The sequence below is a fragment of the Haliotis cracherodii genome, unplaced genomic scaffold (genome assembly GCF_022045235.1).
Source record: "Haliotis cracherodii isolate W230 unplaced genomic scaffold, xgHalCrac1.p SCAF_2, whole genome shotgun sequence".
NCBI lineage: Eukaryota > Metazoa > Mollusca > Gastropoda > Lepetellida > Haliotidae > Haliotis > Haliotis cracherodii.
In genome coordinates this window covers 47,198,380-47,218,472 of record NW_027266275.1, presented here as the reverse complement: position 1 = coordinate 47,218,472, position 20,093 = coordinate 47,198,380, and the positions used below count along the sequence as shown (strand labels likewise).

The 20,093-nt window shown below is 41.6% G+C and overlaps 1 protein-coding gene across 2 annotated transcripts in view; it reads right to left on the bottom strand.

Annotated features, from left to right (window-relative positions):
* Positions 1–20,093, bottom strand: part of LOC139468152 (cyclin-dependent kinase-like 4) — a 493,691-nt gene that overhangs the window by 12,530 nt on the left and 461,068 nt on the right. For both annotated transcript variants that reach the window (XM_071249926.1, XM_071249927.1), the window contains one exon: positions 11,305–11,405. In XM_071249926.1, coding sequence (XP_071106027.1) covers positions 11,305–11,405 — 101 coding nt within the window. The remainder of the gene's footprint in view (positions 1–11,304; positions 11,406–20,093) is intronic.

The following is a 20,093-nucleotide window of genomic DNA, read 5'->3' as shown; positions in this document are numbered from 1 at the left end:
AGTGATATAAACAACAGGATTATGGCTGATTGGGGCCTTTGATGAGTTGATGGTACTCCGAGGGGTATGAAAATCAAAATCAAATATGGCCGCAACTAATAACTATCCCATCAAATATATCAATGTTTGATGTGTTATGTACAGAGACAAATCTCAGAAAGTTTGGTAGCATTTCATGTTGGATTCAGAGTCGTATGCTTTTGAAGACCTGTGTACCCAAAACACACTGTGAAAACCCTGAATCCAAAATGGCTGCCAAACCCCGTGGCCAATGGCCAAAGTTAAAGAACAAAAGATGTCGGTTTCAGAGCAACGGGGCAAAATACATCTCATGCCAATAGTGAGTGAGTGAGTGCGTATGGTTTTACGCCGCTTTTAGCAATATTCCAGCAATATCACAGCGGGGGACACCAGAAATGGGCTTCACACATTGTACCCATGTCAGGAATCAAACCTGGGTTTTCGGCGTGACGAGCCCCTCATACAAATAAATCATTTAGTTCCAGTCAATTTGAATCCACTTTATAAATGCAGTGCACATGAGTATGCTATAGTGTAATTTATTACTTAATATGTCGCCTCCGTGGTCTAGTGGTAGAGCTTCCGCCCGGAGAGCGGAAGGTCCGGAGTTCGATCCTCGACCAAAAGACGTTAAAAGATGGTACTTGTTGTTACCCTGTCTGGCGCTCGGCATTGAGGGGCTAAAACAAGGACTGGTCGGCTCGGAGTCAGTTTACTGTGGGGTATTCATGTTAAACTGTGGCAAGGTATCTCTGTGAGCTAGCACTATAAATCGGCATCAGTCCAGACTAGTACAAGCAGCCCCACACACGTACATGCACGTCGCTATATAAGTGCAATAATCTTGGACGCGACGTTAAACCCCATTTCACCTCACCTCATATGTCATTAGTCCGTTTTGACAAAATTGGCGGGAGTCAGAGCTTTCTTGGTTGTTCTCCTGTAGGAGTAAACCCAGTAGCTGCCAAATTACCCGTTGGTCTCCGGGATAAGTAGGAAGGCAGAGCCTTTAAGTACAAGGAAACCCATTACGTCACCTTTCCACCTTTTATAGAGTTTGTGAAGTTTATTCATGAAACAAGCAGACTAAAGAATGATCCTGGCTTTACACGGTTCAGATCCTGTCAAACTCAAGCTTTGGAGACCAAAGAAGCAACCACATCATACCTCTCATGTCCAGGTCGGGAAAACTGATGTTATGAACAAGTGCCCATTACATAATACGGAACACAACTTGAACGAATGCATCTCATTCAAAGCAAAGCCGTACAAAGGAAAAATTGACTTTATGAAGAAGAAAGGACTCTGTTTCAAATGCTGCCAACCTAGGCATTTGGCAGGTGACTGCAAAGCACTAGACCTCTAATGTTGAGTTTGTGGTGGTAAGCATATTACTGTGCTACACATGACAAATGACGAATGGACACAACTGAAAGGAAAGAAGGCAGCGTCTAAAGGAAGTCAAGAAAATAAAGATACTGAAGCAGGATCGGGCTCAAATGTGTCGTCAAAGTGCACCAGAGTATGTGACACCTTTAGTGGAAAATCATACGGAAAAACCATCCTTGTGCGGGTTCATCCAAGAAACAATCCAAAGCAATCCATTAAGCTCTACGCCATTATTGATGACCAAAGCAACTCATGCTTAGTGAAACCAAAGTTCTTTCAACTTATGAGCATTGACAGCAAGAAGATTCCATACTCTATGTCAACATGTGCTGGAATCACAAAAACTTCTGGACGAAGAGCGAGCGGGTTCCAAGTAGAATCACTCACTGGGGATTGTACATTAGACCTCCCTACACTGATCGAATGTAATGACATTCCCAACTTTAGAGAAGAAATTGCAACACCTGCAGTAGCTAAGAATCATAAGCATCTTGTTGACATTGCTGATAGTCTACCTTCGTTAGATGACTCAGCAGAGATTTTGCTTATTGGCAGAAATATGACCGAAGCCTTTTGTGTGAAAGATCAGCGCATCGGTCCAACACATTTGCCATATGCCCAGAGGCTCCCCCTGGGTTGGGTTGTGATAGGAGAGACTTGTCTTGGTAAGCAACACCCCCCAGACACAGTAAATGTGAACTTTACACACATTATGGGTAATGGATGTCCGACCCTTTTGAAGCCATGTTCTAACAATTTCATGGTGAAAGAAGACTTTGTTGAGACACAACGGAACAATGATGATATGTTCAAAGTCACCAAAGATGATGACAAACAAGGTTTGTCAACCGAAGACTGCCAATTTCTCCACATCATTGACCAAGATATGCACCGGGGTGAGGAAGGAAGTTGGTCAGCCCTTCTACCACTCCGCGATCCAAGGTCCAGACTCCCGAACAATAGAAAACAAGCTGAACAAAGGGCAAAGTCGTTACACAACAGTCTTTGCAGGGATGCAGAGAAGAGGAAACAGATGTTAGAATTCATGGAGAAAATCATGAAAATGAACCATGCAGAAGTCGCACCGTCAGTTGATGCGAACAAAGAAATATGGTATCTGCCTCTATTTGGTGTACGACATCCTCGAAAACCAGACAGCATTAGAGGTGTTTGACCCTTCCGCTGCATTTGAAGGATTGTCTCTAAATAGCATTCTATTACAAGGTCCTGACCTCATGAATAGACTCCTCCATATGCTTCTTTGTTTCCGAAAAGAGCACATTGCAATCATGGGCGATATAGAGAAGATGTTTTACTGCTTCCAAGTGCACCCACAGTACAGGGATTTCCTCCGTTTCCTATGGTATAAAGAAAATGATACCTCTCAAGATTTGATAGAATATCGTATGAGAGTACAAGTGTTCGGGAACAAATCCTCACCAGCCGTAGCGACCTATGGCCTCAGAAGAATAGCAGAAGCTGCTTCTGAGGAATTCGGCAACGATGTGCAAGATTTCATCCACAAGAACTTTATGTTGATGACGGACTGACCTCACTCCCAACAGAGGACGAAGCAATAGATCTACTGAGGAGAACACAAGACGCTTTGAAGACTAACGGAAGCATGAGATTTCATAAGATTGCATCCAACAGTGTCAAAGTTATGGAAGCGTTTCCACCTGAGGATAGAACGAAGGACTTACAGAACATTGATATCAAAGATCTTGGAGGATCCTATTCCGTCCAACGCAGTCTTGGCATCTTCTGTAATATTGACACGGACATGTTCCTGCTCCAAGTCCCCGACGATAAAAAAACATTCACGAAGCGTGGAGTCCTGTCCACAATTGGCTCCATATATGATCCCTTGGGATTCTTCACTCCTGTCACCATAAAGGGAAGGTTGATTATGAGAGAACTTCTGACAGCTAATATCGGATGGGATGATCCAATACCATCTGATTTTCACAAAGAATGGAAAAACTGGAGAGGCTCTTTGAAACAGTTAGAGACAGTCCGTATACCCAGGACATTTGTACCATCTTCTTTCAAGCAAGACACCGACAAGAAACTTCTTCTCTATTGTGACGCCTCTGAAAAGGCCATAGCCACAATAGCCTATTTGAAAGTCACCTCTCCAGATGGAGACGCACAGATAGGCTTTGTAATGGGCAAAGTGAAAATAGCACCAACTCATGGCCATACAATCCCTCGTCTCTAATTATGTTCAGCGGTCCTCGCAACAGAACTGGCTGAAACAGTATGTGAGAGTCTCGGCATACCCCCATCGGAAACCTGCTTTCACTCGGATAGCAAAATCGTGCTGGGTTACATCAGAAACAAAACAAAGAAATTCAAAATCTATGTTTCAAATTGAATCCCAAGAATACTGAGTTTCTCAAATTCAGATCAGTGGGCATATGTAGTCATCAAACGTAATCCAGCTGACGATGGAACAAGATCGCTCGATGCTAAAGACCTTGCAGATAGTAGATGGCTGAAGGGACCACAAAATGCATCCAGATTGGACGAGAATGAAAAAGATGCAGAAGAGACAGAATTTGATAGGATCAACACAAAGATAGATGAAACAGATGCTGTCTCATCGAAAGCCACTCACCTTGTGGATTCTGGCAGAATAGGAACAGACAGATTCACCAAGTCTGCAAACTGGAGATATTGTGTTACTGAAAGACAAAGACATTCATCGGAACGATTGGCAAATGGCCGTTGTGGCAGACACCATACCAAGTGACTGTTCGAACTGCAAGGGATGGAAAGTCCTCGGTGTATACATGTCCAGTTACAGACTTAATTCCAATACTCAAAGTGGATAGCATCTAGTCATAGTGTTTTTCATACAGTTGATATTGACTCAGATATTGAAGTTGATTTACTTCAAAAGAAAATGTGCCTTTTTATCGTTTAAACAGGTAGCATCATTACAAAGATTGTATGTGTGTTTCATGGTGCTTCACGGCATATGTCATAATTAGAATAATGATTAGAGTATCTCATTCCAAGATTATTGAACTTGATGTCCTTTTACAGAATTCTTCATAAGTATCATTAACAGTTGATTGTTATGATATCATTGGGATATCATAGGGGGGAGTGTTCTGTCACTCATGGGTATTGTACGACGCTTCAGTATTGGGCAGTCACGAGTTACTTCCCTTTGGAAGCTCTCCCGTCGAGAGAGATAAGATTTGCGTTTTCACGCTGAAAGCACGTTGTGTTTGATTGCTATTTCTTTAGCTATGACAAAATTCAACACGTTTCAACAGTCCCCACAGTGTAAGTACTATCATTTGAGTTCCCCGATAATATTTGTTAGCATGGAAAATACTGTTAACGCCAAATTTGTTTAGTTTTCTCAAAGTTTCGTTGTTGCCTTATCGAAGTTGAAGTGAGTGAAGTGTCGTAAAATATCAAAGAACACTTGCTAAAGATGGTTTTGTTCCAAAATAATAATTATAAAGATATGTAACTTTCAAGTTATAATAATAGACTAAATTAGGCTTTATTTGTATTTTTCAGGCTTTTTACTACTCTACTATCACCGCTAAATCATGATTATCATGCCACCAACAGAATAAAAGTGATGTCGGTTATAGCTGGCTGTGCTTTTTCGTTTATGGAACAACTGGTCACAGTACAGGCACTGTCCTAAAGAATGGCCACGTAGCATGGAACAAGGGTGAACCTGTTCAGCCAAAAGATGCCAGGGAGAACAACCAGTCCTCGATTCATCTCCAGTACAGCAGTGATGTTCTTCAAACTGTCCCCATCATACATCATGCAGATGTAAGGCAGAACAGCTATCAACCACAATGACAGTGGTTGATCAAGCACAAATGAGAGGAGGAATGATTAACAATACTCCCAGACAGAGGTTCGTGAGTGGAGGGTTCAGGACACCATCAAAATGGCCGAACCTTTGGCTGACTTCGATGTTGTAGACTAATCTCTACAGATGAATATCATCCCTCCACCAGATGTTAAAGTCTGCCGAACACCAGTAACTGACAGAAACAAACAAATATTATTTCATTATGTACACGATACATAGAAAATCTCACCCTTGTGTCTTTTGATATCAAATATATCAACACAAGTTGATAAAAGTGGAAACATTCCGAGGCTTGCCGAGGATTTTTGCCACTTTTATCAACGAGTGTTGATATATTTGATATCAAAAGACACGAGGGTGAGATTTTATTTATCATCCAACATCATTCTTCCAGCTTTTTCAATTTGTTGACAGTAATTAGCAGTGTCTTCAGTGTAAAAAAGTACTGCTAACAGCTTCAGTAGCAGAGCAATTAGTGATGTCATTTGATTGTGATGTCATGGTAACCAGTGGCGTCACAATGGTCTGCAAAGCATTGTGATGTAATTTCATTGCAGCGATATCTACAGTGTAGATATCGCTTGATCTAATCCAAGCGATATCGCCTGTGGGAGCCAGTTTTGGATGATAAAACACGATCCAGCCTGATTGTCTTGGATCAATCAGTGAGGATGACTCCTCATCTGCACTGACAGAATGCAGTCAGTTGTTGACCCAGGTCCAAACTGGTGCAAACCCTCGACATCCAAAACCTGAGAGGTCTCTCAGATAGTGTGAGGCAAACACCATGTCGGTTCTCCAAAATCAGCCTTACATGACAGCCACTGCCCTTCTCTAATGCAGATTGGATGCCACTGGAGGTGGTAACCCCGTGAAGGTGTGTCACTATGAAGATTACCATATGTAATCAAGATGACACTGTGGTCCTGTATACCTCCATAGCTGAAGCTGTTGACAAGGGAATGAATAGACGCTTCGTGATCGTCTATGATCTTTTGATGTTTGAAGGTAGATCATAAGAGCTCTAAACTAGGAAGAGTGAAAGATCTTCCTTTTCCTCTGGGTCGAAAACTGAAGATGGAGGTAAAGTGATTAATCTGTCTGGCTGTCCAGGGAGTTGATTCTTAGCTACAAAGTCCCATCTTAGGCCCACACCAAGCGAAACAATCCCTGTTTACATCAAGCATGTGGATCTAGCTGATGCGAGCCGTTGGGGCCAAGGCGAACAAAAAGACATTTTTGATGACATTCAAGCTGGCAGTCTGATTTTGGCCAACTATCTTGCACAAACGTTGCAAAGATTGCAGTTCTGCCACTATGAAAACCCACTTGCCTGTGGTCGTAGCAATCACAGAGTTGAAAGCAGCTAAGTAAGTTGGAAGTGTAGATGCTTATAACTTCCTCCAACTTCTCAAGTGCTGAAGAAATTCAGTTATATGCTGTTGCAATGCTTTAGTAGGGGATTGAACATCTTAAACCTTGCAATATCCTTCCAACACTTTTGATATATGATCATGGACAGCCAATGTCAAAGTATACTGTGCTGCCGTAATTGACCGATCCACCCTTTAAGAATATCCTTTGGCAATCAAGGATTTCTTAAGATGAGCCAAATGTAGAGATGACTCTGGCAACGGCTGTAGCTGGTTTGAGTGTGGCTGAAGCAGTAGATCTTTCTATAGTGGAAGTAGTGTCTTCGATCAGCTTTGTTTATGAGCGTGGTGAACAAGCTCTTAGCCAGCCAGAAGGGCTCAACCAAAAGCAGTTGGAGTCTCTTGAAGTCTGAATCTTCTGAAGCAACCGAGTTAGCAGTCCCATTGGTGGGTACTCGTATGCATACAGATCTTCCCAAGATATGGCTGAAGCATCATGCTTCCACACTCTTGGGTCTGGTATCTGAGAGACAAACCTTGGTAGTTGAGCACTAAACCTTGGAAGCTGAGAACTGTACCTGGTCGCAAACAGGTCTACCTCTGACTTTCCAAATAGATGGCAGATCTCTGGAAGATTACGGGATGGAGTCTCCATTCTGTTAAGTATCTGCTATCACATTCTGAAATCCTGGATGTGTCTGGCTCAAACTTGAATCTGAAGCAAATCGATCAATTCGAAGAACTGGATTGTCATTTGTTGGAGTGAAGCAGACTTCATTGATCCCATTTTGTTTATGTTCCACATGATTTTGGATCATCAGTAGTACACTTGTTCCGCCTCTCAGTGTTTTATTTCTGTTTGTCTGTGGTCCATCGCCCGGCTACTCATATCTAACAGATGTGCTCCCCATCACCATGTCGAGGCGTCGACGAAGAGGTCGTGTGTTGATGAGAATAGTGTCAAGGAGACTCCTTCAAAGACGTTCGACTCCCAAAGCCACCAATGAAGGGGATGTTGTAACGATGTCGGCAGTTGAATCTTGGTCTTTCTGCAGAAACAGTCTCGGAAACCTGTGTCATGGCGTTAGCTATGCAGCTGCTCTCCTCAAGAAACTGTTTGAGTGCCAATGGTACCTGTTTCTGTATCAAAACCCACCTGTCCCTTGGAACGAACATCTTGCCTTCCTGGGTGTTGAACAATGCTCCAATGAACTGGCGCTGTTGTATGGTATTGACAAGTCATCATAGATTGTGTAACTGCAGTTGATTCTCTAAGATGTGCGAGGAATGGCATGAACTTGAATGCAGTCATTGAGGAAGGCCTTAAAAACAAACCCACGGCAGTGAAGGAACTAGAGTGATGGGTTTTGTGATGCGGGTGAATAACCAAATTAGAGCACCCGCCACTGATAGTGCATCAACTGGAATAATAAGTGAAGATACCTTTGATGATCCTGATAGATTGGCATATGAAGGTACGCATCTTGGAGGTAAGACCGACCATGTAGTCTCCGGGTCTCGCAGAAATGTGTTATACCAAAGAAATGGGACAATTGATCCATCAGTCCCTCAGAAATTTGTTGCGTGTAAGCAGAATTGTCCACCGAATATGAGCCTCGTTTGATGTCCATGTGCCAAAGACATCGCAATTTCCTCTGCAGCCGACAGTCACCTAAAGGGTTTGATGAATAGCCATATCCAGATGCATCAACTCAGGGTTTTAACTTGACTTACAAAAGTGAGGTCCAGGGGACCACTGATAATTAATTTAGAGTAATAGCTGACAGTGTGAGGGTCCTTAAAGTATAGAAATGGTGTAGTGTACTGTACATTTTGATAATTACTTGAGACCATGGAATGAATCAATGATCAAGTGGACAGTGATCATGAATGATGGATGAAATGACAGACATCAATACCTGGATATTATTGTGCATCCCTCGGGACACAGTTTATTCTTTTTCTGCGATGTGCATATCAGCGTCGTGTAAAACCCTGCATCAACTCCTTATCTTAAACAATTGACATATGACTCATTCTGGGTGTCTGATGATCTGCATCAATTTCAGGTGAAGAGGCAAAGGAGCCCAGAGTCCATCCCATACTCTCTTGAGAAGAGAGAAGGCCTCATCCAGATGCTAGCTCATATCCAACATCACGACTGAGGTGGTGAGGTAATGGATTCCACATTCCATTTATTCCTTACATAAAAACTATGATTGGTGATACTATACTTCAACATGTCCAACTGATCAACACTGTTAATGCTGTCTGTCGGCAATACGGGATATCCTAGAGTCTCTGCTTCATTGTGTTGCATGCTATCGCTGCAGTCAAAACCATGTTGGTGATTTGAAGGTGTGGGTTCAAGACCCAACGAACAAGGCCTTGGCAAAGGAGATCGAGAACTAGAAGATGATCTCCTGCAACATCACTTTCTTCTCTGTGGTGAACGACTTTCGCTGAAAGCTGTCAACAGAGCTTGGAGATCCACAGATGAGAAGAACAACAATTGCGATCGATGATGCCAAAACGTATTTGAGAAGTAGGCACTTGACGATCCTTTCGAACCCTCAAACAATGTATTCCATCTGGATGATCCTGTTGATCCTTCCTCTCTCAGCGAAGTGGTCTATCCAATACCCAATACTCTACAATAAATTATATCTGTCAAACAAGAAAAGAGCCCTGTAAAGTCACTAAAGCTCACGTCACACACTTTCCTTTTCTTTTTATCCATAACAAAAACTTTATAAACTCAAATACTCAAGAAGTAAGTTTTATTCTCCTCCAGAAAAAAACCCTATCTCTATTCTAGAGCGATATGAAAGAGAATGAGCTGGCAGGGCAGGTCACATGGTCAGACAGCATGAGGTCTATGTGTTGCAATGGCAATTGGTGATAGTGGTGACCTTGGTTAGAGCTGGGATATGTTTGGGTGCAGTGTTTTTAGAAGCTGCAAAGCTGGTTCAAGGTGAGTTTCCACTCTAGGATCAATGAAAAAGCGTGAAATGCAAAGTGTGAGATATGATAACTTTAAAAATTGTTGTTAGGCTTGAAAAGTTTCTCAGGCTTAGTTTCTGTATCGAAGAAGTGAGTGAGTGAGTGAGTGAGTGAGTTAGTGAGTTGGGTTTAACACTGCTTCTATCAGTATTTCCAGTTATATCGCAGCGTGTCAGCTTAATGTGGGAGGAAAGACGGAAGTGATGCAGGTCTCAGATATTTACCACTTTGGTGAAACCCACAAGCACGGGTATCAGTATCGAGGGAGGTATGTAACAAAGTCGCACCCCCCTGACCTCACCCTGTATGGGCTCTCGCCAAAAGGATGGCTGTCCTGCGCAACAGTATGTCAACGCAGACCTCTGCTAAGCTTTGCAACATCTGCACGAGCATTTTCTACTCCGTCTGGAGGAAGAGAATTTGCGAGACAGCTGTGACTGCTTACTAATGACATTTCTCCTGTCATGAGTGCTTACTGACCAGATGAACAGGCACTGTGGGACAGGCACTGAGATCACACCTTCTAGGGGCAGGTGGAACCTTGCATCCCAGAATTATCACAAAGTGTTTCTGAGTGGAGGAATGCTTTCCAGGAAGAGATACTTTATCCGACCTCATTCTATCTTTAGCTGCAGTAAGTATGGTAGACCTTTTTTCACTGAAAATCTAGTATTCCTTGATGGTTTTTTTCGGTTTGGTACCCCAAGCCTCCTTAGACAGATGTTTGCAGTGTAACACCTTGAAGCACACATACTCTTTCACATGCTTGGCATCTTTGCATCCAATCAGTTGATCAATGCTGCACCCTGAACACACACCAGATGGCAATGGAAAGGGAGAGTCCATCTCCCACAATACGTTTCTAAACTAACTGCTTACAAGATCGTTTCTGCTTCCTTTACTCCATTGATCTGTAAATTCTCCTCTAGTCTTTATGACAATCTCAAGAAGTTACAGTGTGAAAAAAAAACGTGTTTAGATGTGATTAAAATTGTTTTGATTGTTTACATCTGGACACACAGGATAAAAGTGATGTTTTCCTATCTTGTGCATGCACAGTTGTATTAGTGTGAAGGATATGGTCTAACTCACAACTATTAGAAATGTGAAGTGAAAATGAGCAGTGAAAATTATATTTTGTGATTTCAGCCCAAACAGGAACTTATGGCTATGATGAAATAGAGGGAAAGTATTCAAAAAAAATTATGTCTATTTTTCGGTGGCCAAAGTGACAAGAAGTAGATCAGTTTGGGTCACCAAGCATAGGTTTAAGTGGCATTGGTGACCAAAATGGTCATAACTTAATTAGGGCTGCATAAGTAAAGAGGTTATAGTCACAACTATTGTTACATCCCTTCAGCTTGTTGGAAGAAGTAGTCGGCATATTCCGAACAATGTTGAAGCTCACTTGGATCTTGGATCCTGGTGACCAAAATAAACCTAAAAGGTGTTTATTTCCATGATGTCAATTTGGTATGGTTTAGACATTTTTCTGAAGTTTAAGATTCAAGTTGAATATCAATAGATACGAATGACAGACAACACATCATGCTATAAGTTTCCTTGGACTTTCTGTCCTTGATAGCCAATAGAACTGGTCTTACTAAAAAAGTGACTGTTGAGTTGAGATTTAAGTCTCACTCATGCAGTCAGTAATAAGTTTACCTGGCTAGTAGAAGGAAAAGGATCCAAGTTGGTGATGTGAGGGATAGTGGAAACGTTGGACTTTTTCACCACTTGCTTGTCTCTGTATTTTGATGGAAACACTAAAAAACAAGAGAAAATAAGATTGAACAACATAGTCTGTTATTCTATAATATTCTTAGTAATAATTTCAATGATGGGTATTGCCAGCTACTGTGTATCATGATCACCTAGGTTTTATCTTATTGAGATGATACAAACAGAGGGCTGTCAGTCGTGTACTAAATATCAGCTTCAGTGACAAAATCAGTTCACTCAAGTCAACTGGCTACAAAACAGTAAATGCCATAGCAGTAAAAAATTGTAATTTTTACAGTATACTGTATATTTGTATTACTTATCCTATCTCACTCTGTTCATTTCATCCTTCTTCATCCGATCCTTGCGTGGAAACTTCCCCAAACAAAGTTTCCAGCTTCTAAGCTTCATTCACCCAAACACTGCTAGCATCACCATGGCGACCACCCTGTCAATGAGGTCTTGCACCCGGATCTCTTGTGCAGCTTGCCATACTTTTGCTGATCACCTGACACTCTCTACCTTGGAGGTGACAGGCTGTGTAACTGTGATGTGGGGATGGATGGGCGGGCACAGTTCGTGTGAGATAAGGATAAGTAAAATAAATAGACAATTTACTGTAAAATTTACAAATTTTTAAACTTATCCTACATCACTCTATGCATTTATCCCACGGTTGGACGGTGGGTCGCAGATTACCCCAGCCTGTATTCATCTTATAACTTTGCGATATACAGGAGGAAGCTGGTGCTAAACATGCTTCAATCCTACGATTGTCACACATTCGTGTCCTAAAACATACTCGAGATTTTATGGGTGGATCACTGCGCTATGCATGAGAATACCCCTTTACACTACTACGACACAACTATTGCCATTGGGTATAACATGCGTTGTGTGTTTTCGCATAGGACATGGTACTATGACGACCACATAGTTTTGAAGTATGGTAACCTATTCAACCACAACTTTTAACCAATCCCGAAGGGGGCTCCAGTCAATTAGCTCTACAAGTAAACTCACCCACAGCTCTAATGACGTAGGCCTCATTTGCTTGGCATTCGCAAGATAGAACTCGCTTTATGAGGAAACGATTAACAATATAGAGATGAGGATCTTCAAACCAATACTGGTACTTCACATGCTCAAGGCAGGTGAGCAGCTAAGGGTTTGGGACACCGCTGAAATGGCCACGCCTAACGGCGACTTCGTAGTGGAAGACAAATGTCTCTACAGATGAGTTTTTTGCTTCTCCACTGAAGCCTCGATCTGGAAACCCTGATTAAGTACAATATAAACAAAGGAGTGGCTCTCAATTATTTATTCATGTTGTACATGTGAGTGGTACTCGCATCCTATCTGCATTGATAGGCTGTTGTTAATTGTCAAGAGTCAGGACTAGCGAACCGAGGTGATGTAACCCTTGGAGATATCTCGTAAGTAGTGGGAGGCACAGACTGTATCAGACTTACAGTAACATCTTTCCATGATAGCGCTGAGGGAGCAGTTACTATGCAGTGCCATCGTGCAAGCAACAGTTCTCATCTCGCGAGGATTCGATATCTGAGGATGGGGCAATCCTGCAAAGTTGTTGGCATGGAGAATTGTAGATCATAACCAAAAGGAAACAGCTGCATGGGAGACCTCTGAGGTAACCACCTGGGGGATGGGGATGAGCAATCTCTTCCGGGATTGTTGGAATGTTGATGTTGATTGCAGGTAGATGCGTGAGGCTCAAACTGGACGTAGTGAGATGTCCTTGTGATCCTCGGGACGTAGAATCGAGACCAAAGTGGGGATGGTGAACAGCCTGTCAGGTTGCCCCGGGTGTCCCATCGCAGACCCAAATGGACCTTTCCATGGTTGTTTTTCTCAAATCAAATACTGCTGACATCCAAGACATGTATCTTGCTGACCCTTAATGCACCAGCAGCTAAAGCTAGGAGGAAGACTGTTTTGAGAGTCTCTCTCTTCCAGCGGTTTGTATTCTACTCACATCAAGTGTCAGAAGATAGCGTATATATCCCATTTGGGTAGACAAAATCTGGATGACTGGTGGGTGAGTTTATAAGAGAGGAGAAGAGCTTGAAGTTCTGGGACTAAAGCGATCTTCACGCTCGTTGTGGTAGTGATGACCAAATTTAGAGCTGCTAGATATGTAGATAATGTTGAACCCTTAAGGTTCCTGGTTGAGTGAAGATGCTGAAGATATTCTGCAACTTGCTGTTGAGTAGGAGAGGTGATAGACCTCCCGCGGCAGTATCCCTCGAAGGCTTTTCATTTCTGGTCGTATAAGGATTTGGTCAAAGTACGATGAGCCTCAATGATGGTCTTCGCTACTTGCCTTGAGTACCCTTTTGCAACTAAGGACTTCTGGAGATGAGCTAGACGCAAAAATGTAGGGTGTCCAGTGATGGTTGTAGTAGGCTGGAGTGAGGTTGAACGGGAAGATCTATTCGTAAGTGAAAGGTCGTTCTGACGTGACCCTTAATGGGATGTCCTCAGATCTTTGCTTAGCGATAGCGAGAACAAAGATCTGATTTTAATGAGATTGGATACGCGTCCGTAGCACTTACTGTCAAAACCATACGCTTGTCCAAAGAAAACTTAAAAAGTCAATTAGCGCCGCGCTTTGAATGTATGACCAACAGTCGGTCACTTGCACCGCTGGGACCCCGGCTGTGCAATCAAAACGGTTCAGTTTCCTTGATCTATCAGCTGAATTTAAATCCTGTCTGTACAATTTTGGAAGAGGCAAATCTCAGTGTACTCTCCAAAGACATTCATGTTAACTGTACGACCCTATACTGAAGACTTTAAAATCAACAAACTCAAGTCTGCTTGCATGTCAGTGAGAGCTCAAATGTATCAGGTGCTGGGTACGGGTAGTATCGCATAAACTTGTATCGCTGGGATGGAGATGGATGTTGATCCCAGTCGATGCCCCTGTCGTATCCATAATGTTGAGAAGAGTGTTGATAGGGATGACATTGTGGGTCCGAGTCTGAGGAAAATGATGGATCGTGGTGATCATAATCGTAGGATCCATGCATAGAATGATGATGATCTGTAGAGTCGGAAAGATTCTCCTGACAAAGTGTCTTCTGCTTGGATGTTTGGTTCGATATCGAAGTCTGTTCTCGTGAAGATCAAAGTTGAGGTTAATGATCTAAATGTCGACCCTTAGAGTATCAAACCTTAGGCTGTCGACTTCTGGAGGATTTATCATGCTATCGACCCCTAGAGAAAGTGCGTTCCCTTGAAAGTTAATCTTGGAAGACTTGATCTTGAGAGTCACGGTTCGATGTTGACCTCTCCTGTGAATGTCAAGGGTGAAGGTGTGACGACTCATAGATTGACGTCGATCGTGCCTTCGTCTACCCTGTCTGGAGGTCGATATCAAAATCATGCTTCTGGTAGATTCAACATTTGTTGCAGTGGTAACAGATCCACAGTAGAGTTATGGCTGGTCAACTGGTCGAGCTGCAACCTCTGTAGTTGGACATTTTCGGTAGACTGGTCTTTGTTACCGTATTCGACGTAATAAGCGCCCCTCTTCAATAAGCGCCCAGGGCGATATTTGTTAATATATTGGCAAGTGAACAATCCCAATTAGCACCCCTTCCAACTGATCAATGTACACAAGACTTAGTTATTCGCGTATGATACGCACTCGTGTGTTATATGCACCCTTAATTATGAGCAATTTAATTCTGGAAAAATATATCTGTCGTACATAAACATTTCAGGTTGTCAGCTTCAACCACAAAGTTTATCTTTCAACTCTGTTTTTTACACCAAAATAATATTCTAATAAGAGCCCCCTATTCCTAATTTTGAGAGCGCCCTGGGCGCTTATTACGTCGAATACGGTATTCGCCAGGACCATATGTGTGTCCGATGTATGTTTGGCCTGTGAATATGTAGCAGTTGATAGATCACAACTACTTGTTGATTGGGAGGAACTGGCAGGAATCTCCTCATCCAAAAAACAATCTGCAACAGCATCCTCCTCGACTGTTAAGAGAAATTATGGTGGCTGGGGGTGGTTGCTTCACAACTGATTTCAGAGTCGGATGGACGCTAGCCTTCGTTGTACGTCTAGGGTTTGTTGACGAGGAAGGTCGAATCTCTGTATCCTTAGATTTTGATCTGCGACCTACATCCCTCTTCTGGCATTTCTGTAGATATTCGTTGAATGATTCTTTCAAAAAATTAGTACATCTCCACTGTGAAGCGAAGAGAAAGAGTGATCAGCACATGTACAACAAGCTGCACAAGATCCAGGTGCATGACCTGATTGACAGGGTGGTCGCCATGGTGATGCAAGGGGTGTTTGGGCAAATGAGGCTAAGAAGCTGAAAACTTAGTTTCGGGACGTTTCCACACAAGGATCGGAAGAAAAAGGATAAGATGCATACAGTGAGATAGGATAAACATTTATAAATATACAATTTACTGTAAAATTTACAATTTTTATAATCCCAAATTAAGTGAGTAGGGTCGTCAAAGTTAAATTTATCACTTAAATGTCAACCGCGGCTTTTTGACAGATTTGAAAACATCTCAACTCTAGAAGGTGTCCATTTGCATTTTTTAAAATATCTTTTATCATTAAGAAAATGTACTCCAAATTTCATGGTATATGGGAAACTTGGAAGGCTCCATCTATCATACATCAAATGAGAATAATAAGTTTTGGGGCAAAATTACTCTCTGGGAAATCATCTCAATTATCCTTAATAATAAGCGCCCTGCTCTAATAAGTGCCCATGGCGAAATATGTTAATATAAGTGAACACAGTCTCTGCTAGGGATGCTGGTGTAGCTATTTTGAGAATGAAGCCAGAACTTTGTTCATTGATCCCAGGATACCTGGGACTTAATTACACAAATTTCTGTGATGATTTCCACTTGTTTTTTTGTTTTTTATGACAAGTACACACCTCCCGGTTGACGTATTTCGCAAGAGTATTTTTTTGATGAGTGAAAGTGAAATTTCAGACATGCATCAAATATCTTAAAAAACAAGAAACTCAATAATATACGGTTAAATACGTATACTATAGATCTAAAAGAAGTTAAAATATATTTTTATGTATTTTTTTTTAATCAACAAATTGCCGAAAACAAGGCTTGAACATTTCAGCCAGTCATTGGTTTACAGTTACCTCCCCTTATAGCAGACGCCCTAAGCGAACAGCCAAGCAAGAGAGGACAGGTTGTTAATCAAAATCATTGTGTTAATTTCTTATATTCCGTCTGATGTCACCATTTACCCATTTTATGGTACTTTATGCATCATATAAAAGAGATTTTTAGGTGGAAAAAGCACAGATTTTTTTTATGAGATTAGAAGTTTTTGACAGTCAATGAGAGATCTAATTACTTTCACACTGCAGAATACTGTTTTATAACAAAATAGTTGCTCAACTTTCCCCAGTTAATTTTCCCCTTTTCAGATATTTTGCATGGAAGACATGCCAAAGAGGGAACAGATAGCGGAAACGCATCTTGCTTCGTGGAAAAAAATTATTGCATTGCATGGGCTGTCTGAGCACGTGCAGAGCGAGGAGATCGGACTTGCTTGAGTTAACTTCACATTTGGCTTGAGATGTCGTCGCGATAGGACGAACATCTGTCAATTTGTTTTGATAGTTCGGCTCGAGGGGGCGTATGTTTGTCACTTCGGTTTGAGACGTCGTCGCGATAGGACTTACATCTGTCACTTTGGTTAATAGTTAATATTCCACTGAGCAACAATGGTTGCAGAGCGTGGTTTTCTGTTACATTTCCATTTGAACTAAAAGCTTTATTAGAATTGTATTTAGATATTAGATAGACAGTTTAGACCAACTATGTCTGAAACTGGAATAGATAGCCAGTGTAGAGCAGCTATGTTGGAAACTGGATCTCTCTTGGAGACGGCGGAACGAGTTCGTGTGTTAAAACAACAAAAGGCAGCAGCCAAATCTAGTTGTACAAAAGCTAGGAATAAGCTTACTGCTTTGATAGAAAGTCATGATCAACCATCAGGGAAAGAGGTAAGGATGGTGTCGATCAAATGAATGATCATTTTGTGAAAGCAATGGATGTTATGATAGAGCTATCAAGGGTTTATGTTAAACTGGAAGAACATGGTAATGTTAAGAAGTTGGATCAAGAAATAGATAGTTTGGAGGAGGAAAATAACTTAGCTCTTGAATCTGTAAAGGAATATCTGCAAAGCAGATCAGGGTCTAACAGATCAGGAAATAGCTCAATGTCCAGTAGAAGGTTAGGCAGGCTATATAGCATACCAAAAAGATCCCAAATTAAACAACAAAGTGTTGTATCTCCGCAGCAATCTGAAGTAGCCGACCGTGAACATTTGGTCTCTGAAGGACACAATCATGGTCAGAAGGATGAGCTAGCATTGCATGTTGGTAGGACAAAATGCCCAGGTAAGTCTGATAATAAATGCCATAGGGAACGACATGTGGAAACTTTTGAAACGTGTGTCGATACCTGTTTTCTCAGGTGATATAAAAACATATCAAAGTTGGAAGGCGGCTTTTATGACTTGCATTGATCAGTCCCCAGCCACACCTGAGTACAAGTTGTTTCAATTACGCCAATATCTCTTGGGCGAAGCGTTGAAATCAATTCAGTCTTTAGGCCACAGCTCAGTAGCTTATGATGTTGCACTAGAACGTCTTGAAAGAAAGTTTGGGGGGAAGAGGTGACAGATTGCAATCCAAAATGAGGTAACTAGTAATTTCAAACCAATTCGTGAAGGCCATGTTCAGGATTCAGGAAATTCGCGGATATTTTGGATGTTGCAGTCACAAACATCAGAGAATCTGACAGGGTAGAGGAGTTGGATAATGGCCTGCTTCAGGCCACTTTGTTGAAAAAGATGACTGAACTTATGGTCACTCAATATCAAGGGTGGGTGTATGAAAGGGACAGACAGGAGTCAGTAGAGACTCTCAGAGAATGGATAATGTTAGAATCAGAATTTCAGATTGTTGCAAAGGAATCAGTACATGGATTAACTACACTAGGTAAGAGATCACAGGCAAAACAGAAAATGTCTAGCACATTTGTTAGTGATGTTAGTATCTGTGGTGTATGTGCTGAAGAGCATGACATTTGGAACTACAAACTTTTCAAAGGTATGCTTGTTTCTGATAGATGGAACGAAGTCAATAGATTGAAGCTTTGTTTTTGTTGTCTTAGGGGAAATCATCTTGGTAATAACAGCTGTCGTCAAAAAAGGCTGTGTAGTATATCAGGTTGTTCAAGGAACCACAACAGACTATTGCATAATGGAAACTCTGGAAAGAATGAGTTCATTGACAAGACTTCCCATACCTACCAAAACAGAGATAAAGCTAAACCACAAGTTGATGAGTCAGTGGTAAATTTGGGTCACGATGCAGAAAAATCAAAATCTCAAAAACGTGATCAAACTGAAACGAATGCCACCAGCGTCAAACACTTTGATGGCTCTTCGCACTGTTCCAGTGGTATTGAAAAAATGGACTAGGAGCATTACAGTAAACGCTTTGTTGGATGATGCGAGCACAAAGTCTTACATTAATGCCGACATTGCAGCTGAGTTGGGTTTACAGGGTGAGCCAGAGAAGATCTTTGTAAATGTTTTAAATGGTCACACAGAATCGTTTGAGACAAAACCAGTAGAATTTAAGCTTGAAAGTATCAGTGGTGATCTTATTATTCAGATGTCTGCAATGACAACTAATGCTGTGACTGGCAATTTGCAAGCGATTGACTGGCAAAAGCATAGAAACAAATGGACACATTTACAAAGTATACCATTCCCAAAAGTATCAAAGCCTTGCAGGGTTGAATTGCTTATCGGTGTCGATCATTTGGAGTTGCACCAGTCCTTTAGAGAGGTGACTGGGCATCCTGGTGATCCAGTTGCAAGACTTACCCCACTAGGATGGACATGCATAGGTCGCTTATCTGATCAAGGTAAGTTTGAACAAAGTAACTTTGTTAATTCATTCTTCACAGACAGCAACGATGTTGAGCTGACCGAGTTACTGCACAAGTTTTGGGAAATAGATCAAGGAAACCCAATATCACAAATGAAGCCTGATGATGAAAAGGTTTTAAAGTATGCCCATGAAACACTCACTCATAAGGATGGCCGATATGAATAGGTATTCCTTGTAATGAAAATGCTCATTCACTTAACAGTATGGAAAAGAAGTTGACTAAACATCCAGAAATAACCAAGGCTTATGATGATATTATCTCTGAGTACTTGTCGAAAGGATACATTCGCAAAGTTCCACAAGATGAGTCATTTAGTGAAACAAGATGGTATCTTCCTCACTTTCCCATTTTGCGTCCTGATAGGAGTACCACAAAGCTTCGTATAGTGTTCGATCAGCTAAACATGATGACCTATCTTTAAATGATGCAATACATGCAGGACCAAAGTTGCAAAGTGAGTTGTTTGATGTCTTACTCTGCTTCAGAAGACACCCAGTGGCACTTATCTGTGACATAGCTGAAATGTTTCTTCAGATCAGTATATCACCAGGTGATCGACCTTATCATAGATTCTTGTGGAGGTCAATGGATATGACTAGAAGTCCTGACGTGTATGAATTCAGTAGGGTTGTATTTGGAGTTACCGTATTTTCTTGAGTATAGTGCGCATCCATGTATTATGCGCACCCCCCTCTAGTAGGTTCAATATTTTGGAAAAAATG